The 24,123-nt window shown below is 39.0% G+C and overlaps 2 protein-coding genes across 2 annotated transcripts; both read left to right on the forward strand.

The window, feature by feature from the left end:
• The first annotated feature begins 2,514 nt into the window (after positions 1 to 2,514).
• LOC118908095 (olfactory receptor 9G1-like) lies at positions 2,515 to 3,432 on the forward strand. Its single transcript, XM_036877153.2, has one exon. It carries the CDS (start codon positions 2,515 to 2,517, stop codon positions 3,430 to 3,432), a length of 918 nt encoding a protein of 305 aa, XP_036733048.2.
• An 18,802-nt stretch (positions 3,433 to 22,234) lies between these two features.
• On the forward strand, positions 22,235 to 23,279 carry LOC118908081 (olfactory receptor 9G1-like). Its single transcript, XM_036877142.2, has one exon. The coding sequence runs from the start codon at positions 22,235 to 22,237 to the stop codon at positions 23,150 to 23,152; it is 918 nt and encodes a 305-aa protein (XP_036733037.2). The 3' UTR covers positions 23,153 to 23,279.
• The last annotated feature ends 844 nt before the right edge of the window (positions 23,280 to 24,123 follow it).

The raw sequence follows: 24,123 nt of genomic DNA on the forward strand, positions 1-24,123 counted from the left end.
AGTTCAAAGGGTAGTAGGCTTATGCAGCATGATAATTATTTGATAAATTCTACAAACTCAGATGGGAGTTTGTGCAACTGCAGAGACATGGCATGCTAAATGACTTAGGTTTGGGGGTTTATAGGTCCTTTGGTGTAGGGGTCAGCAAAAGGCATGAGGTAAAGAGGTGATTAACATTCCTTTGAAGTTTTGTCTTAAGAATAGGGTTATTTAGGTGACTGTGTTGATATGGATCTCTGCATTCTTTACCCTAGGTTCATTTACACTTTGGAGGTCTGTCTCTTTCCCTGTGTACAAAGTTACTTAATTGATTTAGGGGTTGGAAGAACAGGAAGAACAGCATGTAGACTAAGTTAAACAATAAGCTGGGCCTTTTTTTGCAGGGTAAGTGGATTTTATAATATCATAACCCTTGTTTCATATCCCTGCTCTCTGTCTCAGTAGTTCTTATTGATCCCTGTTATCAGCAATTTTGCCCAGCACAAAATTGTTCTCAATTTGTATTGTTGGGGAGGAAGCAATATTCACTGCAACTAAGATTCTTCTGCTGGTTTAAGAATCAAATTGATGTGAGATTAATTATAAAAGAAAAAAATCAAAGTTAATTATGTACATATGGGAAACTCGTAGACAATTTCCAAAGACAGGGAGAATGAGATATATATGCCTACGTATATATTCTAACTAAGGAGAAGGAGGAAAGGCCTATGACTTCAAAGGAAAATGGGTGTCATTCTCAGGACTATGAAAAGGATAAAGTTTTGGTAAACACATGATGGGTCAGACAAAAACAATGGGGCACAGGCTTTGTGGCACCCTCCCTGTCTATTGCCCCTGGGTTGCAGTATAACAGAGCCATCTATGGTGAGAGTTCACCTACTGGACTGGCTCCTCCTTCTAAATTCTTTCTATACCTCATTGTCTGGGGAGGTCAAAGCATCTTCCTGGGTCTTTTGGCCCTTGATGGTTTTCACCTCAAAATACTGCATGTCACACACGACATATTGGGACAGGCTGCTCTTGGCCCTGACAGTGGGAAGTGATTCACTGAAAATAAACAGCCCACAATATCTCATAGTAACCAACACACTGAGATGAGATAAACATTGAACGATCCACGTGTTCCAGCAAAAGCAGATGGGAAAGAGCACAGTGATAAAAACAAAATTCAACCAGTACAACTGAGTTCTACTTTGTTTGTTAAGCTTTTCCCAAACCGGCAGTAGCTAATGAGCAAGTAGCCAGCTACCCAGAGATGCTGTACAGAATGGAAGGTGTGTGTAGACAAGAGAGGAGGACAAGGAAGTTATAAACAAAAGAAAAGAAAGGATTGGCAGAAGCCAGGGCATCTTCCTTTAGGGGGAGGGACCAGCAGGATGTTTATCCTGCAGATTCCCTCACCAGTGCCTATCGGGGATTTTCCAACTGACTACCAAAGGTCACCTTCCTGGGACAGCTTGAAACTGTAACTCTGTTTGTAGTCTTGGTTGGTGGCGGGCACAGTGTCTCCATTTTAGGCTAGCTGTTTCTTTTTTTAACCAATTATCTTGTGAACTTTATATTCCCATCACGGTATTCCATCCTTTTGTATATGTTTTTTTCCTAAAACTTGTTTATATCAAATCTATCAAGTCTTTTTCTTTACTCTCCTGAGTATTTTCTTATTTGTATAGATATTGCTATGAGGTATGAACTTATACTGTCTGTAGGGTTTACCAATATGTGGAAGAACTGAAGGAGAAATACTTGATCATTTAAAAATATATTAAAATAGCTAGATTTCAGTATTGCAGCTACAGACATATAACAATTTAAGCTGAGAAGAAACACACTTAGTAAAAAAAACAAATGAACATTAAGAAGTACACAAAAAAGGAAGGAGATAGAAATTGTAAATGTATACTTCCTTTAGATGACCAACCATTCCTAAAAAACAAAATAAATAACCAACCTGAAATTTGTAAATAACTCAATATTGTTAAGGTCATTAACAAGGACACTATTAGACCTGGATTTCATACTTTGGTACCTTTGTAAGCTAAACCAAACCTAAGCCAGAGTGAATGAATCCCAGAAAATAAAAGCTAAGAATTACCAATCAAACAGTCAACTAAGCTTTCCCAAATAAGGCGACCATTTAAGCTATTGATACTCAGATAATTACTTTGCATTGCTCCCATGTCTGTATACACAATTCTGCTATAGATCCTGTCTGTTTACAAGTCCTAGCCACCTCATTTTGGTTCTGCCTGATTTGACTTGATGTTTGCTCAGATAAACTCTTGGAAATTTTCTTGTGCCTCAGTATCATTTAACAATGTATCATTAAGGTCTAAATGGATTGCTGCAAAATGAAAACTCTTTCTAAAATGAGCACTTAGATTGTTGGATCCTAGACTTCAACATTTACTAGTGGAACAATGTTATTTATTGAGCAAATGTTCTATTTCTTCAGCACAGTGATTCAAGCTGAACTCTCCTCTTCTCCCCTCCCAGGTGACATTCCTTAGAGACATGGAGAGGAGCAACCACACGGTGACAGAGTTCATCCTGCTGGGCTTCAGCACAGACCCTGTGACACAGCGGGTTCTCTTTGTGGTATTCCTGGCCGTGTACTCTGTGACTGTGGTGGGAAATATTACCCTCATGGTGCTGATCTGCAGTGACTCCGGGCTGCACACACCCATGTACTTTTTCATTGGGAATCTGTCTTTTCTGGATCTCTGGTATTCCTCTGTCTACACACCTAAGATCCTAGTGATCTGCATCTCTGAGGACAAAAGCATCTCCTTTGCTGGCTGTATAGCTCAGTTATTTTTCTCTGGTGGGCTGGCGTATACTGAGTGTTACCTGCTGGCTGCTATGGCTTATGACCGCTATGTGGCCATCTCTAAGCCACTGCTTTATGCTCAGGCTATGTCCATAAAGCTGTGTGCATTTTTGGTAGTGGCCTCATACTTTGGTGGCTTTATTAACTGTTCCATCATTGCTAAAAAAATTTTTGTCTTGAATTTCTGCAGAGACAATGTCATTGATGACTTTTTCTGTGATTTGTTTCCATTAGTGAAGTTGGCCTGTGGCAGGAAAGATGGCTTCCAGGCTTTGCTGTTCTTTTCCCTGTCCTCCAATGTCATTACCCCCTGTGTGCTCATACTTGCCTCCTACCTCTTCATCATCACCACCATCCTGAGGATCCGCTCCACCCAGGGCCGCCTCAAAGCCTTCTCCACTTGCTCCTCCCACCTGACCTCTGTCACCTTGTACTATGGCTCCATTCTCTACATTTACACTCATTCCCGGTCTAGCAATACTTTGGAGAGGGACAAAATAGTTTCCACATTTTACACTGTGGTGTTCCCCATGCTGAATCCCATGATCTACAGCCTGAGGAATAAGGATGTGAAGCATGCTCTGATTAAACTCTTCAAATAAATCACAATTCTCTCCTTCTAAGGACATGCAGACAATTTTGTTCAGGTTATTATATTTCAAGAAGAGCTGCCCTTGTGCTCCATCATGATCAAGAGTTCTCACAGTGCTTGTTAAAGAATTTGCACTCTTGATACAGTATAATCCAAGAGATCTAAGATGACAAAATTAGAGCAATTTAAAGATGTAATTTGAACATAAAACATAAAGATTTCTTCTGAATGTCATGTTACTATAGATTAAAGACAAACCTTGAACTTGAAATCTTGCCCCTTCCTTCATAAACCAGCAGAGCCTTTCCTTATCGTAAGATTATTGTTAGCTTTCCAATATATATAAGAATAGTATTTATGTAGTTATTTCCTAGAAAAGGGAACAAACATTATGAATTAACTTTTAATATTTTCCTATGACAATTAACTAGTTGAAAGCATCACTTTCCATTCCCTTAACAGAATCTCTTAAGAATTTTTGTATGTTTTTGAAGCATTAGCACAAAGACCCAGATGCACCGACAAAATAACTCAGTACAATTAGACTCAGTAAGCATGATGTCCAACTCTGTCTCTTACGTATGTTCTCAATTACGGAAAAATCGGAGAAGTTCTCATAGATACAATTTTGTGAATCAGTGTTAACTCCCATGTTCTTTCATTTTATAGGAGTGAACCTATGGGTTATTCTGTATCCCTGTTGTGAGATTCCGAGCATCAAAATTTCATTATTGTGATAAAAAGTAATTACTATGGTGAGATTGAACAATTTGAGAATTAAAAATCTATGAGTTCACATTACTTGAAAGAGAAAAATCTATACAGCAAATATATACAGGTACTGAAAGAATGGTAATGAGTTGCATTTAATTTTGATATCAAAATGTGAAGCAATGTTAACATTATTTATGTTGATAAAATATGAATATGTCCAAGTGTCTATCAGTATAAACATTAATCCTAGAAGAAAGAAAACGAAATGGAAGGAAATAGTCCCCCAAAATGTAGAAGCTCCAAATAAAGAATAAAAGAAAAACAAAACAAAACAAAACAAAAAAGCAAAGAACAAAATGTAGGCACTCCAGGCAGAGCAGGAAAGCATGAACCTGAAACCAAGTGCACACACAGTACCAGGGGTGACTTGGAAACCTAGCAGACACAGGAAACAGGCACAGCTGATTAATTCCAAGATGCTTGATGTATACAATGTCATAGAGCAGAAAGCCATTTATGCCAGGGCAGACTCTCATTTTCTATATCTCTGTATTTCCCACTAATATTATTTCTATAAAATATTTTTATTAAGTAATGTTAACAGATCTAATTGGTGTACCTTAGTGACAGAAAATAAATTATTTAATGTGGTTAGGGAAACTAGAAAATACATTATTTCAGAGGGATACATCTGTTACTAGAAATAAATTTGGTATAATGAACATATACTTTAAACATCCTACTATCATAAATTGTGATATTTAATTACCAAGGCTATGTTCAGCCTAGTCAATAACTCCTCTTTTGATCCTTTTAAGAGAAACAACCAAATCTCATTCACCAAATAATTATCAGTATCTACCAGGTAGTTCAACTTTCAATGTCCTAAGTGTAGAATCCTAATATATTTTGTGTATGGAAAAGCTTTCTCAACTCCAGAATCAAGTCTAAATAACATTAACTAATCTGGTAAGAAGATAAAGCAAAGCTAATAATAATCTTTGGAGAACATAACACAATAAATTATAATTAAACATGTTTTAGAAATGTTTTGAATGCCCAAGTATAAGTTTGGCAGAAAATTCTACTCGTTGGAAATAAATCATCTGCAGTTTATGGGGGGGAAGGATTCAAAAGAATCTTCCATATTAATTTGAAATTGCAGTTTAAACTCCTGAGGGAATCTTACTACTCATATCACACCTGACATTTAAAGTCTTAAAAGGAAGTTGTTTCTAAGTTCTTTCTTTTAGACAAATTAATTCTAATAAACACTTTTTAAAAGTACACGTGTTCATGGGTGTGATCTTCCATGCAATAAATCTCTTGGACTTACAATTTTAGTTTTTAAAAAATGGACTCCTGGTGGTCTTCCACAGCAGAGAAGGTGAGCAGTGGGCATTTCCGGGTAGCAGGCCTCATGATATTCCCTAAGTTTAATGGCTCTTGTATTCACACTCAGCTTTGTGTCTACTTAACAAAAAGCCTGGGCAGGGGCAAGGGGTAGTAAGAAAGTTCTGTATAGTGGAAACTTTCAATGCTAACTACTGCTGTAACTTCCCACTGGATAAACACTCTACCCACCTCCTTGCACAACTCTGGTCCGTTCAGTCTTTCACAGCACCACGGTTGAGTGAGTTACCTGGTAAACTGTCCAAATTGTTTATTGTTAGATCTGAGTCTCTGATCTAATGTCTATGTGATCGCAGTACATTGAAAGAGAAGGCTAAGGGAATTTTCAGAGCTATACTGCTAAATCCTCTGGGTTCCAAAATATTTCTTGATTTCATTTTGTAGCACTAACTATCTCTCTAGTGATTGGGATTAATCGCCCTGCCCAGTGGAATGACCACTCTCAGATCAATGTGTGGGAACTCCCAAACAGTGAGGGTGCATCCAGATTCCAACTGATCAGAGCATTCAGGGTGTTCCTTTGGAGAAGCATTCTACCCTGTGCACATAGACTTCCAAATATACTGAATGTAGATGATGGGTAGGAGGATTAAGTTCTCGTAGGTTATTTCATGTAATAATAAAAGAGGCTGTCAGAGTCCTCCAAGAAGCAGACACCTAGGTGAAGCAACGCATCCATCTAAGACTTTTAGGAATGTGCAGTTCTACGTGACTCTGACAAAGCTGGAGTCTCCCAGGTGAGATCCCCAGCAGGTGTCGTGCCCTCAGAGTGCTCCTGACATTGTCGTGTAGTATCTATGCTGACAGCCCCTTCCTGGGACAGATCCTTCAGCTACATTACCTTAGTCAGTTAGGAGGGAGGCACAAAAGAAAAACTTCTTGGCTCTTCTGTTTCTTAAAAATAATCAGCCTGATATAGCAGCATCAACTCGTGTTCCTTATAGTGGTGGTGATGAGGGCTACGAACAATGGATCTTTCAGTGCTTTGCCCTCTGGCTGCATTTCATGCTATGACATTACTGGTGACAATTAAAATTATCAGGATGCCACTACATGTGGCATGGCTTACCAGTGTCCCCTTTCCAAGCAAGGAATATAGCTGAACATTCTTTAAATATGTGAGCAAACTAATCCCAGAGGCCAAGTTTAAAGTTTTGATTCTAGGGCTCTTCCTAATATTAATCACTATATCAAGCAGAGTCCTGTTAGGAAACAGATGCCCACTCAAATAGGGCAACTTGTGGAGAACTTAATACCGGAATTTTTACAAAGCTGTGAATCAATAATGGAAAAGCCCCAAAGGATAGCCCAGTCCTTTGGCACAGCATCTTACTACATCTAGGCCTAAAGAGAGAAGGAAAAAGGGCCATTATCAGAGCCATTGTGTGGTGAGGGAAAGCAGAGAAAAGCTGTGGGATTGGTGCAGGAATTAAGGTGGATGGGCGGTGCAGACTTAAGATTGTGGAATAAATGTTTTGACCACTGTCTTGTCTCTGCTTTTGGTTCCTCTGCCAATTAGCTAAATTCATTGGTACAATTCATACAGATTGGTCTTCTGGAGCAGAGCACAGGGAGGCCAAGGATGGCAGTCAATCCTGAGGGATAAATGGAAGAATTCTTAGCACTCTACAGAAATATCAGTACCTATGTGTCTATCATATTCAAATCTACACATGTGGGCACATATCAATTATACATATATATTTGAATTTCGTGCAATCCAGAACAAATTATGAAGGAAAATTATGTTTGCATACATCTATCACAAGAGAGTCACTGTCTGTAAATACAACCTTTCTGAGTCTTATTAAATGAGATTGACCTGATTTTGTCAGTGCTTAGTTCTGTTTAATTACCTTGTTTTCCATGCCCCCAAACTACAAAACCAGGAGGAATTCCATAGGTTTAAACCCTTGGGAGTGTCAAACAACAAAAATTCAACTGAGCAATATAACAGAATAAATTGGCTGTATGAAATAATTCATGAATGGGACAGCATCCTATCTAACAAGTAGAAAGGACTTTCAATGGGATGTAGGAAAAAAAAGGATTTTAAAGGTGGAAAGAGGGTAGAAAAAAGGAAATGATGAGCAAAGAATACATCAGCCTTCCTAAGGGGGGGTGGCAGGAACTATCAGGCTGATAATCTTACTAGTGCTGACACGTCATCCCACGCTGACTGGTTAAAGGTTACCTTCCGGGGGCTGAAACAGCAATTAGGTGATGTATGAAGTCTGGTTTTGCTGATGTGGAGCCTTAATTTAAGTGACTCCATTTGAGGCCTATGTTTTTCTTTTCAATGGATTCTATTACCTTTTATAAAAGATTCTGAAATTCAGATTGGAACATTAGAATGTTGGAAGAAGGTCTTGCTACAGATTTTGGTATATTGGATAATACAGGTATTACTGGTGGCACAGAAATTTAGTTTTACTCCCACAATGACTCAACTGCAGTTCACATTCTGTTACATGACAGGCACTAAAAGCCTCATTTTCATGCCTGCCATGATCCAGGGAAGTTTCTGAAACTGCAGAGAGTAAACAGGTAGACAGTTTTTCCAATTTGTGGTGAGAAAGCACGATTTACATAGGATGAAAGAACATAACATGAAATCATACAATTGACACAAAAAGTGAAAGAAAAATAGCCATTGAAAATCATTTACTAATCGAATAAGCTTTTGTGACTATCTTGAGGGCCCTCGAAGGAGGCTGACTAATGAGCAAAGGCTGTACTCAGGGTGAAAATAAATCATGATAAGTTTAATTTTTAAAAAATTTCTTTTTGTCCCAACAAGAAGTAAGATACACTTATAAAGAATGTTAGAGGACAGATTATTAATGCTCTTGGGCTGCCACAGTCCCTGGTAAGACTGGCCAGAAGAGAATTTCTTTCTTATGGAAATGCTTTCACCTGTTACTTGTAGTCCTTGTTTAAGCCTCAAGGGAAACACAACAAAAATGTGTGCACTATTTTGTTTGTGTTGTGGATTTGAACATTTTCAGGATCCACACAGTACAGGTTCCCTAGGTTTCAGTAATCCAAAAAAGTTCATAATTATTTTAAAATTAATGGTGCATAAGACAGAGAAATAAAGAAAGTCAGTGGAAGATGGGCTAAGGTTGACAATTCAAACTCATTAGGAGAGCTCTGTGCCAAAGAAGAGCGTGCTTGACTAGCAGAGGGAAGCAGTCCTGGTAAAAAGGGGTCCTTGTGGCCACCAATTTTATCATCCTCACTCTTTACCATAATAATAATGACTCCACCAACCACCCTACAATAAAATGTCATTAATAACCAACATAATATTAAATGTTCAAAATGTAATATCTATTGGATGTCAACTATACTTCCAATCTCCTTAAAAATGCATTGTCTCCAGTAAATGTACCCGCAATCCTATAAGATTATTTCATTATTTCAGATGAGAAGCATATTACATATGAGGAAATTGATTCTCAGGAGGGTTAAATAAATTTTCCATGATGATCAAGTCAGGAAGGGTTGGAATCAGAATTCAGTTCAGGTCTCTCTGACCCCACATCTCATGCTCAATAGCCTATATTGCTTCCCACAAGTATTGTATAAGTACATGCAAAATGCCTTTGGATATACACACACTAGTTCATTTCATCTTCATGTGCTGTAAAGTAGGACTGCTGTCATTGTGGTAAGTGTGGCATTCCAGGAAAGCTCCTTGGAACTCTGACTTGCTAAATTTGGTCTCTACAGGAAGAGGCCCAGTAAGCTTCAGTTTTAGCCATATGTCAAGTGGTGCTTATGCTCTCAGAGTTAGAGGGTTCCCTGATGTACTGAACTTTTCCATGTGTCAAGCCCTCCTCGGATTAGTTTACAAACATTATATTCCTTATCATTAAAAACAGCTCTGTCTAGGAAGTAAGAGAGTCAAGGCTTAATATAACTAAGTCATTTGTGTAAGGTCTTCTGACAGCTGAGAGGCAGTGAGAGGGAACTTGAGTCCATATCATTAGCCTGAAGGCCCAGTGCTGTCTCTAGTTGGTCTAACTTCTAATCAGGGCTACCTTTGATTCTGAAGTTATGGGACTCAACAGCTCTCCCACACTAAGCAATTTGCTGCTCAAATGGAAATTACCTCCCTCATTAATATACTGTATTTTGAAATATAATTTCTGTATTTTAGTGGTCAGACTGTGTATTCTGTGACTATGCTTGCCCTTGTATTTTCTTGCACGTGCCTGCAAATAGCACAGAATGGTCAAAGATTTCTAGTTACATAGTAAGTAATGTGGGATAATGACCAATTCCTTTGAGGCTTCATTGCCATCATCAGAATAGACCAGACTGTGCATTTGATTGATATGCTCCCTGAGAATTAGGGCAGTTTGTCTATTCACCCACTCAGCAAATGTCACGTGTGCCTGCTCTGTGCCAGAGTCCGTTTTAAGCATGCGCATCGTGCAGTGTAAAAAACAAACAAAACACGTCCTTATTATAAGCATGTCCTAGTGAGTGGGACAGGCAGCAAATGAAATGATTAAGTAAATTACATGGCAACCCCTAAGGTAAGTGTCCTGGAGAAGAATAAAGCAGGGAAAGAGGACAGACAGTGCTGTGGTGGGGGGCAAAAGTTTGAGAAGAGTGATGGCGAAGAGCTCCTTGAGATGGTGATACATTGTTGATGAACTAAAGTTAGTAAAAGGATGTTTTAAGCAGAATGAAAATCAAGTGCAAATATTTCAAATGTGAATGCCCTTTGAGCTACAAATAAAAACGTGTGTGTACATATGAGTGTGTGGTGTTCATGTGGAGAAATGTAGGCATTTGTAGCTAAAAGTTTCCCTGAGGAAGAAGAAATGTCCCCTTGTGTTGCAAAGCTGCTCATTTCTACTTATGTTCCCCTCTCAGCAGATTATCAAGCACCCACACATGATGACAGGTGGATTAGAGAGTGAGGCTCAGGAGGTCAAGGGTTATTTGAAGATGTGACTACCAGCAAGAATACCTACATGAAGGGGGATTTATGTCATGGCAGAAGAAGATGCATGAGGAATTTGCTGGAGTAGAAAGATCACACAATTTGGAATCAGAGACACCAAGGTTAGACTCAGCCATGCCTGCTGATTCGCTTTATAATCTCCAGTAGTCCCACTGCACTATTACGAGGGTCCCTCTTTCCTCATGTTTGATCACAGAGGAACGGGGAGGAGCATGTTCAGGTCTCATTACTCAGACCTGCAGTGAACAATTCATTCGGGCAGAGCCAGTTGCCTCCCTTGGCACCATGCTTTTTCCCACAGTCCCTGACCTTTCAAGCATGTTAACATTGGTCCGGGTTAAACCATTGTTTCTGAGAATATTCTGAGCATGGCATAAAATTCTTCTGCACTCTCACCTACCATTATTTCAACAAACACTCTACACTACAGACAGATGGACAAGCTTGGAACAGTCCCTCTGCCCTTCATTCCATTTCCCGCTCTGTGCCCCCACACTGGTAGTTTCTTTCCTTTGCTAGAAAGGCCCTCCACCCATGTGGTAACTATCCAGGCATCTTCAAGCCCACATGCCTGTGTCTCCCTCCTGTAAAAACCCTCTCAGACCAGACACAACACTTCCCTCATGGCCCCTAACAAGCTCTCCCCGCCTGCCTGCCTCCCACCAGCAAGTACATAGGTAATCCAGTCATAACCTATCACAGTGTTTACAAAGATTTGTTTTCTCCCAATAAATCACACCCTTCTTGAGGTCAGTCCCCATGCCTTAGTTGTCTCTCTTGTCCAAGGTGCCTGGCAGAGTATATAGAACACAGTAAATGTTAGATTGATAAGCAGGTTGGGGAACAAGATGTTGAGCTCTGAGAGATCTGCTTTTGAGTCTTGGCCCTAGAAATCTCACCACTTATGACTTTGAGCAGTGTAAGTCTCAGCTCATCTGCAAGTCATTTCTATGCTTTAGCTCATCTATAAAATGGGTATAATGATCATATTCACAAGATTGTTGTGAAGGTTAAAATGTGATATCTCTTTAAAACAGCAGAGAGCCTGGCAAATACTGTGTGCTCAATAAATATTATTATCATAATAAAGGAGAAGCTTGAAAAATTATTTTAAGAGACATTAGGCAATATGATGTCTTTCTTGTCATTTAAAAATTAGCAAATGAGCTGGAAATCATTGAAGGGAAATTGAATATGTTTGTTACAAAAATCTGTCTGCAGGGTGTTGCTGCTGCTTGAGCAGGAGAGAGAGATGGGCCAGACTGCAGTTTATACAGGGGTGAAAACAGGGCCCAGCATGCTCCTGGCAATATTCCCATCAGAACCACCAGCCAGAGGAGGATTAAAGATGGTGGTGTGAGAGGTGAGACAAAGTCTTCCTCCTAAAACTGCATATGATATGAAAATATAATTAATACAACTAATCCTGAAAGAGCAACAGGAAAGGTGACTGCACCAAACTGCATACACCTGGAGGAAAGAATAAACATCACAGAAAAGGGTAACGTACCAAAGTCATAGCCCTGTGGGACCCAAGCCCTTCCCTCACCCAAGTTCACCAGTGGGAAGAAGAGAAACAGAGTGGGGAGGGAGTGGAAGCCTGGGGCTGCTGAATACCTAACTCTGGAGATTTGCTCTGGGAGCAGAAACCTACATTTCATGGTGCATTGATGGTACTCTCGTGATTAGGGGGTTGGAAAGCTAAGACAGGCAGAATACCTGGAGAGACTGAGATTCCAGCTGCTTATGGAAAGCAGAGATCCATATCTGGCTGCTCTGGGATAAAAAAAGGTGGGCAGTTTGAGAGACTTCCTAAAACCAAGGGGCTACTAAAGGAGCAAGAATTGCACAGAGCTTACTGCTCAGGAGAAAGGACAGGTAGACAAAATTGTCTGGGTGCACTGTGCCCAACAGATTGGGAACTTTCATGATGCTCAGGTGCTCCTGCTCCCCGGCTGGCTACACAGCCCCAAGGACCCACTCCATGATACTCAGACTACTGTGACTTTTTCCTGGCCAGCCCCAACTAGTTTGCAAACTGGCAAACCCTACCCTGGTATTAGGCCAGTCAGAGGGAAGCCCCGTCTACAGCAACTACAAATGCAAAGCATAGAGGCTTATACCTGTGTGCTTGGCTCACTGGTTTTGGCAGTGGAGACAGGCATAGCAGCTGGGAAGCAGAAAACAGCTCTTTCCTCCCCCTAGCCACAAATACCGCTCCCCTACTGACCCCCAACATTGCTTCAGGGGCTGAGTAGCTCGAGAGAGTAGAGCTTCTGGGCACTAGAGGGTGCCATATTCAAATATGAAATGCCAAAGGAACCTGGATCAAAGTAAAATTATGAATACAATACCTGAGAAAGATTCAAATCAAATCGGCCTCAAATCGAATATTCCTGAAAGGGATTTCAAAATAAAAATCATTAACCTACTCATGAAGGTACAGAAAAATATTAAAGAACTGAGAAATGATTTCCGGTTGGAGATCCAATCATTATGGAACACAGTATCAGAAATGAAACAAACAATGGAAGGTTTTAAAAGCAGATTAGATACAGTGGAGAAGATGATAAATGTAATAGAAATTAGAGAAAAGAAATATAAAGAAGCTGAGGCAAAGAGAGAAAAAAGCATCTCTAAGAATGAAAGAATATTGAGAGAACTGTGTAACCAATCCAAATGGAACAGTATTCTCATAATTGGGGTACCAGAAGAAGAAGAGAGATAAAAAGGGATAAACAGTGTCTTTGAGGAAGAAATTGCTGAAAACTTCCCCTATCTGGGGAAGGAGATAGTCTCTCAGGCCATGGAGATCCACAGATCTCCCAACACAAAGGACACAGGAAGACAACACCAAGACATATGATAATTAAAATGGCAAAGATCAAGGATAAGGACAGACTATTAAAAGCAGCCAGAGAGAGAAATAAGATCACCTACAAAGGAAAACGCATCAGGCTATCATCAGAATTCTCAGCAGAATCCTTACAGGCCAGAAGGGAGTGGCATGATGTATTTAATGCAATGAAGCAGAAGGGCCTCACACGAAGAATACTTTATTGGGCAAGATAATCATTTAAATTTGAAGGGGGGATTAAACAATTTCCAAATAAGCAAAAGCTGAGAGAATTTACCTCCCACAAACTGTCTCATCTCTACAGTGTATTATGGAGTGAACGCTATAGATGGAAGTGTTCTTAAGGTTTAATAGCTGTCACCAGAGGTAATAAAATTACAGTAAAGAAAGTAGAACAATTAATTACTAAGCAAGAACTTAGAACAGTTAATTACTATCCCCAAAGTCAATCAAGGGATAAACAAAGAGTACAGAATATGATACCTAATATATAAAGAATGGAGGAGGAAGAAAAAGGAAGAGAAGAAAAACCTTTAGATTGTGTTTGTAGTAGCATATTAAGTGAGTTAAGTTAGACTCTTAGATAGTAAGGAAGTTAACCTTGAAATTGTGGTAACCGTGAATCTATAGCCTGCAATGGCAATAAGTACATACTTATTGATAATCACCCTAAATGTAAATGGTCTGAATGCTCCAATGAAAAGACATAGAGTCACTGAATGGATTAAAAAACAAGACCCATCTATATGCTGCCTATAAGAGACTCATTTTAAACACAAAGACATACACAGACTAAAAGTGAAGGGATGGAAAAAGATATTTCATGCAACTAATAGGGAGAAAAAAGCAGGAGTTGCAGTACATGTATCAGACAAAATAGACTTCAAAACAAAGAAAGTCACAAGAGACAAAGGACATTACATAACGATAAAGGGGTCAATCCAAGAAGAGGATATAACCATTACAAATATCTATGTACCCAACACTGGAGCACCTACATATGTAAAAACATACTAACAGAATTAAAAGGGGAAATAGATTGCAATGCATTCATTCTATGAGACTTCAACACTCCACTCACTCCAAAGGACAGATCAATCAGACAGAAAATAAATAGACAGGGGCGTGGAATAACACATTAGAACAGATGGACCTAACAGAGACCTACTGAACTCTACACCCAAAAGCAGCAGAATACACATTCTTCTCAAGTGCACATGGAATATTTTCAAGAATACATTATATACTAGGTCAAAAATAGAGTGTCAGTAAATTCTAAACATTGACATTGTACCAACCAGTTTCTCAGACCACAAAGATATGAAACTAGAAATAAATTATGCAAAGAAAATGAAAAATCCCACAAACACATGGAGGCTTCACAGCATGCTCCTAAATAACCAATGGTTCAATGACTAAATAAAAACAGAGATCAAGCAATATATGGAGAATAATGCCAAGAATAATTCAACACTGCAAAATCTGTGGGATGCAGCGAAGGTTGTGCTAAGAGGAAAGTATATTGCAATACAGGGCTTACCTCAGGAAAGAAGAACAATCCTATATGAACAGTCTAAACTCAAAATTAATGAAACTAATAAATGAAGAACAAATGAGGCCCAAAGTCAGTAGAAAGAGGGACATAATAAAGATTAATACATAAATAAATAAAATTGAGAAGAATAAAACAATAGAAAGAATCAATGAAAGCAAGAGCTGGTTCTTCAAGAAAATAAACAAAATAGATAAACCCCTAGGCAGACTTACCAAGAAAAAAAAAGCAAGTCTACACACATAAACAGAATCAGAAATGAGAAAGGAAAAATCACTACAGACACCACAGGAATACAAAGAATTATTAGAGAATACTATGAAAAATTATATGCTAACAAACTGGATAACCTAGAAGAAATGGACAACTTTCTAGAAAAATACAACCTTCCAAGGCTGACCCAAGAAGAAACAGAAAATCTGAGTAGACCAATTACCAGCAACGAAATTGAATTGGTAATCAAAAAGCTACCTAAGAACAAAATCCCTGGACCAGATGGCTTCACGGCTGAGTTTTATCAAACACTTAGTGAAGACTTAGTACCCATCTTCCTTAAAGTTTTCCAAAGAGTAGAAGAAGAAGGAACACTTCCAAACTCATTCTAGTACCAAAAACAGGCAAAGACACCACAAAAAAAGAAAATTATAGACCAATATCCCCGATGAACATAGATGCAAAAATATTCAACAAAATATTAGCAAACCAAATTCAAAAATACATCAAAAAGATCATCCATAATGATCAAGTAGGATTTATTCCAGGGATGCAAGGATGGTACAACATTTGAAAATCTATCAACATCAACCACCACATCAACAAAAAGAAGGACAAAAACCACATAATGAACTCTATAGATGCTGAAAAAGCATTAAACAAAATTCAACATCCAATCATGATAAAAACTCTCAACAAAACGGGTATAGAGGGCAAGTGCCTCAACATAATAAAGACCATATATAACAAACCCATATCCTACATTATACTTAACAGTGAGAAGCGGAAAGTTTTTCCTTTAAGATCAGGAACAAGACAAGAATGCCCACTCTCCCCACTTCTATTCAACATAGTACTGGAGGTCCTAACAATCAGACAACACAAAGAAATAAATGGCATCCAGATAGGCAAGGCAGAAGTCAAATTGTCCCTGTTTGCAAATCACATGATATTGTACATAAAAATCCCTAAAAAACCCACTCCAAAGCTACTAGACCTAATATCTGAATTCAGCAAAGTTGCAGGATACAAAATCAATACACAGAAATCTCTGGCATTCCTATATACTAACAATGAACTAGTAGATAGAGAAATCAGGAAAACAATTCCTTTTGCAGTTGTGTGTCAAAAAGAATAAAATATCTAGGAATAAACCTAATCAAGGAAGTGAAAGACCTGTACTATGAAAATTACAGGATACTCATGAGAGAAGTTAAAGAAGCTACCAATAAATGGAAACACATCCTGTGCTCATGAATAGGAAGAATTAATATTGTCAAATGGCCATCCTGCCTACAGCAATCTACAGATTCAATGCAATTTCTATCAAAATACCAATAGCATTCTTCAATAAACTAGAGCAAATCATTCTAAAATTTATACGGAACTGCAAAAGATCCCGAATAGCCAAAGCAATCCTGAGAAGGAAGAATAAAGCCTGGGGCTTATGCTCCCTAATTTTAAGCTCTACTACAAAGCCACAGTAATCAAGACAATTTGGTACTGGCACAAGAACAGACCCATAGACCAATGGAACAGACTAGAGAGCCCTGGTATAAACCCAAATAATATATGATAAAGGAGCCATGTACATACAATGGGGAAATAGCCTTTTCAACAGCTGGTGTTGGCAAAACTGGACAGCTACATGCAAGAGAATGAAACTGGATTATTGTTCAACTCCATATACAAAATAAACTCAAAATGGATCAAAGACCTGAATGTAAGTCATGAAACCATAAAACTCTTAGAAGACAACATAGGCAAACATCTCCTAAATATAAGCATGAGCAACTTCTTCCTGAACGCATCTCATCGAGCAAGGGAAACAAAAGTAAAAATGAACACATGGGACTACATCAAACTAAAAAGTTTATGTATGGCAAAGGACACCATCAACAGAACAAAAAGGCATCCTACAGTATGGGAGAATATATTTGTAAATGACATATCTGACAAGGGGTTAATATCCAAAATATATAAAGAACTCCCATGCCTCAACACCCAAAAAGCAAATAACCCGATTAAAAAATGGGCAGAGTATATGAACAGACAATTCTCCAAAGAAGAAATTCAGATGGCCAAGACACATGAAAAGATGCTCCACATCACTAATCATCAGGGAAATGCAAATTAAAACCACAATGAGATATTATCTCACACCAGTTAGGATGGCCAGCATCGAAAAGACTAAGAGCAACAAATGCTGGTGAGGATGTGGAGAAAGGGCAACCCTCCTACACTGCTGGTGGGAATGTAAACTAGTTCAACCATTGTGGAAAGCAATATGGAGGTTCCTCAAAAACTAAAAATAGAAATACCATTTGACCCAGTAATCCCACTCCTTAGAATTTACCTAAAAAATACTTCACAGATTCGAAAAGACATATGCACACCTATGTTTATCACAGCACTATTTACAATAGCCAAGGTATGGAAGCAACCTAAGTGTCCATCTGTAGATGAATGGATAAGGAAGATGGTACATATACACAATGGAATACTATTAAGCCATAAGAAAGAAACAAATCCTACCATTTGCAATACATAGATGGAGCTAGAGGATATTATGCTCGGTGAAATAAACCAAGTGGAGAAAGACAAGTGCCAAATGATTTCCCTCATTTGTGGAGTATAACAATGAAGCAAAACTGAAGGAACAAAATAGCAGTGGACTCACAGACTCCAAGAGGGGACTGGTGGTTGCCAAGGGGGAGAGGTGTGGGAAGGCGGGTGGGGAGGGAGGGAGAAGGGGATTGAGGGGTATTATGTTTGGTACACATAGTGTGGGGTGTCACAGGGAAAGCAGTGTAGCACAGAGAAGGCAAATAGTGAATCTGTGGCAACTTACTAACCTGATGGACAGTGACTGCATTGGGGTGTGGGTTGGGACTTGATATAGGCGAATGTAGTAACCACATTGTTTTTTCATGTGGAAACTTCATAAGAGTGTGTGTCAATAATACCTTAATAAAAAAATTTTAAAAAATCTATCTGCATAGACACTCAGGACAAGGGGAGTCTATGTTTAAAGACTTAAGAGTCTAAGTTGAACAGATACAGAGGGTTATGTGTCTTTGAAGTATACTTCGTATAGGGGAAAGAGTATGAATTTCATAATCAGAATACTTTAATTCCTGATTTGCTTACTTTTGAGCTTACATTGGGCAAATTAATTATGTGCTCTGGGCTTATTTTCTTCTCTATAATAACTGCAGTATATACTCCAGAGTTGTTTGACAATTAAAATTCTTGGGAGGTTGTTTTGTAAGGAGTAGGTTCTCAGAGTAATTATTCTCCTGTTTTGCATTGAGCAAGATTCTTGTGAATAAAGTTAACACAATATTTGGTTAATTGCCTTTTTAGACATTTTCAAAGCTATGAACCCCCGTGGTGCACAGTGCAGGAAATGCCCTGGGGAGCCTGAGCTGGTATAAGTTGTCTGGATCCAAGGGGTAGCTCTTTGCTTTGAGGGACTGTGAGTTCATGTCAGTGTCCTGGCCCTGGGTGAGGTGAGTAATATTTCTTCTCTTTGTCAGAGACTCTGCCAGAAGATGATTTAGGTGCTACTTAGAAGCATTTATGTGGCCCCATATGTACAAAGTACTTACCTGTAAACCATATGAATTTCTCAGTATTATTAAATTGGTTTTAGTTAAAGTGTTATAACCAAAAAGAGAGGCCCCATGGGGTCCACAAGCATTGGTTAACTTAATACCAAATATGAAAGGAGGTGATATAATGTGTAAGTACAGGTTCACTGGAATATGATAATACCACATACAAATTTTATAATCAGTACTTACTTGTTAAACCTCAGTTTGGTCATCAGCAAAATTATTGCTTTTAATCTTTAAAAAATATCTATGAAGGATGTTGTGGGAATGCATAATGATGCCTATAAAATACTAAGCACACTGCTTGAGTCAAAGTAAAGTATTTACAATTTTCAGGCATTATTTTTATAAATAATCAAATTCTAGAATAATTATGAGAATCAGAGACTAATCAGACTGGAAGATATTGAATTCAAGATTACGGTCAGGATTTTCAACTTTTTCCCACATGAAGCCCCTTGCGGTGTGCTTAGGCAGCCATGTCTGGGGAGACCACTCCCTGCACGCTGTGTGAACCCTCAGCCAGGAAGGGGAGGGCTCTGGACTCAGACTGGGAAAGAACTCATGAACAGGTTGAACAAGTGTCAGCTGGAAAGGAATTTGTTAAAGCAAGAATAGAAAAGTAATGTCAGCAGCTGTGCAGGCAGCACAGAGCTAGGAAGAGCAGAGGGAGAAATGGGAAGTTCATGGAACTCCTAACAGCATAGGGCAAATCCTTTACCAACTCATAAAGCCAGGGACATCTGATGTCCAGTGTCCCCTTGACCTTCAGTTTGTGGGAATCACGTCCTTACCACCCCAGAATAGGGGAGAGCTGTGGTGCACTGGAGAGTGAGATTCTGTCCGCATCCTTACTGGGCTGAAGTAAAACAGGAAGAGAGGATAAAACTGTGGTGAGGCTAGAAAGCTGAATGGGACAGATAATTGACAGAGACACTTACAGGAGAGGCGTAGGTTGGCCAATTTGGTCTTTTCCATGAAAAAAAATCAGAGACAAAGTGTAATAGGCTTATGCAGCAAGATAATTACTTGTAAACTGTACAAACTCAAAGAGCTCAGAGACACATAATTTAGGTTTGGGGTTTTATAGGGTCTTTGGGGTAGGGGTTGACATAAGGCATGAGGTATACAGGTGATGAAACAATTCCTTTGAAGTTTTGTCCGAAGAATTGGGTTATTTAGGTGACTGTATTTATAAAGGTATCAGCATTCTTTAGCCATGTACATTCATTTACACTGTGCAGGTCTGTCTCTTGTTCTGTGTACCGATTTACTTAGGTGATTATGTGGTAAAAGAAGGGCATACAGACTACGTTAAAGAATAAACTGAGCTTTTTCTCACAGGGTAAGTAGATTTTAAAACAGCTTGACCCTTGCCCCATTTGCCTGTCTATCTCAGTAGTCTCATGAATCCATTATCACCAATTTTTCCCAGCACAAAATTGTTCTCAGTTTGTGTTGCTGGGGAGGAAGCAATGTCCAGAACCCCTAAATATTCTTCTGCTGGTTTAAGAATAAAATTGACATGAGACTGATTACAGGAGAAAAAAAATCAAAGTTCGTTATCTACATATGGGGAATCCATAGACAGATTCCAAAGACAGGGAGAATGAGATATATACGTCATCCTAAACTAAGTAAGGAGAAGGGGGAGGGTCCTGAGGTTCACAGGAAAATGGATGTAATTCTCAGGAGTATGAAAAGAATAAAAATGTTTGGTAAACAAAATACTTGATAGGCCACAGAAAAAGAAGGGGCACAGGGAGAAATTTTAACAAACAGGCTTTGTGTCATCCCTCCCTGTCAATCACCCCTGGGTTACATTATGATATAGCTATTTATGGTGATTGCTCTTCTGCCAGAATAGTTCCTCCATCTAAATTCTTTTCATACAATGTGGTCGAGGGAGATCCAAGCATCTTTCTGCGTCTCCTGGCCCTTGATGGTTTTCACCACCACAATCTGCACGTTACAACACAACATACTGGGACAGCCTGTTCTTGGCCCTGACAGTGTGATGTGATTCACTGAAAATAAACAGCCCACAATATCTCATAATAACCAACACACTAAGATGAGATAAACATTGAACTGATCCATGTTTTCCAGCAAAAGCACATGGGAAAGAGCACAGTGGTAAAAAGCAAAATTCAACCAGTACACCTGAGTTCTACTTGGCTTGGTTAGGCTTTTCATGAAAGGACAGTATCTAATGAGCAAGCAGGCATACCCAAAGATGCTGTACAGAATGGAAGGTGTGTGTAGACAAGAGAGTAGGACACAGAAGTTATGAATAAAAGAAGAGAAAGAATTATTGCAAGCCAGGACATCTTCCTTTAGTGGGGAGGAAACAGCAGAGAGATTTATCATGCACATTACCTCACTTGTGTCTATCAGGAAATTTCCAAATGAACTACCAACAGGTCTCATCACTGGGATAGGTTGAAACTGTAATTTAATGTCTATACTTTTGCTGGGGGGGTGGTGGGAAGGTGCACAATGCATCATTTCAGGATTGTTGTTTCTTTTCTCAATAGTAATCTTGTGAATTTTGTATTCCCATTATTGTATTCCATCCTTTGGAATATTTTTTTTCCCTAAAACTTGTCTGTATCAAGTTTTTTTCTTCAATCTCCTGAGTATTTTTTACATGTATCGATATTTTCATGAAATACGAATTTACAATGGCTTTAGGGTGTCTCAATATATGGAAAAACTGAAGGAAAAATATTTGATCTGTAAAATGTATATTAAAATACATAAATTTCAATATTCCAGAAAAGCAATGATACAAGCTGGGAAGAAATACATAAAAAATAAATGGATATTATGAAGTAGACAGGAAATAAGAAAATATTAATCATAAAAAAGTCAATCATTCCTAAAAGAAAAAATAACCAACCTGAAATTTGTAATTCAATATTGCTATAGCCATTTATAGGACACCATTAGACTGAGTTGGATTTCATACTTTGGCACCTATGTAAGCTAACCAAAACCTGAGCCAGGGTAAATGAATCCCAGAAAATGAAACCTAAGAACTACCAATCAAAACAGACAACTAGACATTTCCTAATAAGGCAACCATTTAAGCTATTAATAATCAAATTCTTACTTTGCTTTGCTCCATCTTCTGTATACAAACTTCTCCCCTTCCTCCTGTCTGTAGACAGCTCCTAGCCACCTTCAGTTTGATCCTGCATGATTTGAATTGGTGTTTGCTAAAAGAAAGTCTTGGAAACTTTCATGTGCCTAAGTATCTTAAGAGCATATAGTTGGAAAATCTAAATGGACTGCTGCAAAATGAAATCTGTTTCTAAAACAAGCAATTACATTGCTGGATTTGGGACGTTAAGATTTACTAGTGGTACAATGTTATTTATTGAGCAAAATTCCATTTCTTCAGCACAGTGATTCAGGCTGAACTCTCCATTTCTCTCCTCCCATGTGACATTCCTTAGAGCCATGGAGAGGAGCAACCACACGGTGACAGAGTTCATCCTGCTGGGCTTCAGCACAGACCCCGTGACGCAGCGCGTCCTCTTTGTGGTATTCCTGGGTGTGTACTCTGTGACCATGGTAGGAAATATCACCCTCATGGTGCTGATCTTCAATGACTCCCGGCTGCACACGCCCATGTATTTTTTTATTGGGAATCTGTCTTTTCTGGATCTCTGGTATTCTTCTGTCTACACGCCTAAGATCATAGTGACATGCATCTCTGAGGACAGAAGCATCTCCTTTGCTGGCTGTGTAGCTCAGTTCTTCTTCTCTGCTGGGCTGGCGTACAGTGAGTGTTACCTGCTGGCTGCCATGGCTTATGACCGCTATGTGGCCATCTCTAAGCCGCTGCTTTATTCACAGGCTATGACCATAAAGCTATGTACATTTTTGGTAGCAGCCTCATACCTTGGTGGCTTTATCAACAGTTGCATCATCACTAAAAGAACTTTTGACTTGAAATTCTGCAGTGACAATGTCATTGATGACTTTTTCTGTGATTCGTTTCCATTACTCAAGTTGGCCTGTGGCAGGAAAGATGGCTATCAGACTGTGCTGTACTTCCTCCTGGCCTCCAATGTCATTATCCCTTCTGTGCTCATACTCGCCTCCTACCTCTTCATCATCACCACCATCCTGAGGATCCGCTCCACCCAGGGCCGCCTCAAAGCCTTCTCTACATGCTCCTCCCACCTGGTCTCTGTCACCTTGTACTATGGCTCCATTCTCTACATTTATGGTCGTCCCCGATCTACCTATTCTTTTGATTGGGACAAAATAGCTTCCACATTTTACACTGTGGTGTTCCCCATGGTCAATCCCATGATCTACAGCCTGAGGAATAAGGATGTGAAGGATGCTCTGATAAAAATCTTCAAATAAATCAAGATTCTCTCCTTCTGAGGACATGGAAAGACAGTTTTGGTCAGGTTTACATTTCAAGAAGAGCTTCCTTTGTTTTCCATCATGATCAAGAATTCTTAGGATGGCAGTTAAAGAATTTGCAACCTTTGAGACAATACAATCCAAAAGACCTAAAATGACAATATGAGGACAATTTAGGAGATGAGAAATTTAAGCATAAAAACTAAAGATTCTACTGAACTGCATGTTACTCCACATTGAAAACAATCTTTAAAACTCAAATTGTAACTCTGGAGGAAAATGTGTTCCCATCCCAGGGCAAATAAACCTTTAAGCCAAAATCAGTCAAAGGGAAAAGTAAAGTAGGAGAGATCCGTTTATTACCTACAAGAAGTCGTCTACTCCTGTTCACCTGTGTCTCTCCAGACCCAGCTGTGAAGGCCCTCCAAAAACGTCTCTGGTCCCTGCATGCACTCACCTCTCCACTCCCTTATAGTCCCCTATTTATATGGAAATGCACTCCTTCTCTTCACACCTTGGACACACCTTTTGATATGGAGGTACACTAAGTCCAGGGAAGAGATTCTGGAAATATTGCAATTTTAGCCACACAAAACTTGTCCCTTTTTCATAAACTGACAGAACCATTCCTTTATCATGAGAATATATTTGGCTGTCAGATATAAGTAAGAATAGTATTTATATAGATATTTCCTAGAAATAGGACCAAATATTCTGAAGTAACTTTTAATATTTTCCTATGACTACTAACTAATTGAAAAGATCACTGTCCATCCCCCTAACAGAATCTCTTAAGAATATTTGTGTACTTCTTTTTTTACCCAGAAGCATTTGTACAAGGACCCAGAAGCATCTGAAATAACTCAGTGCAATTAGACTCAGGAAGCATGATCTGTCCAATCTCTTATCTCTTACACAGGTTCTCAATTAAGGAAAAATCAGAATCAGGAAAGTTCTTACAGATATGC

The sequence above is a fragment of the Manis pentadactyla genome, chromosome 9 (assembly GCF_030020395.1).
Source record: "Manis pentadactyla isolate mManPen7 chromosome 9, mManPen7.hap1, whole genome shotgun sequence".
NCBI lineage: Eukaryota > Metazoa > Chordata > Mammalia > Pholidota > Manidae > Manis > Manis pentadactyla.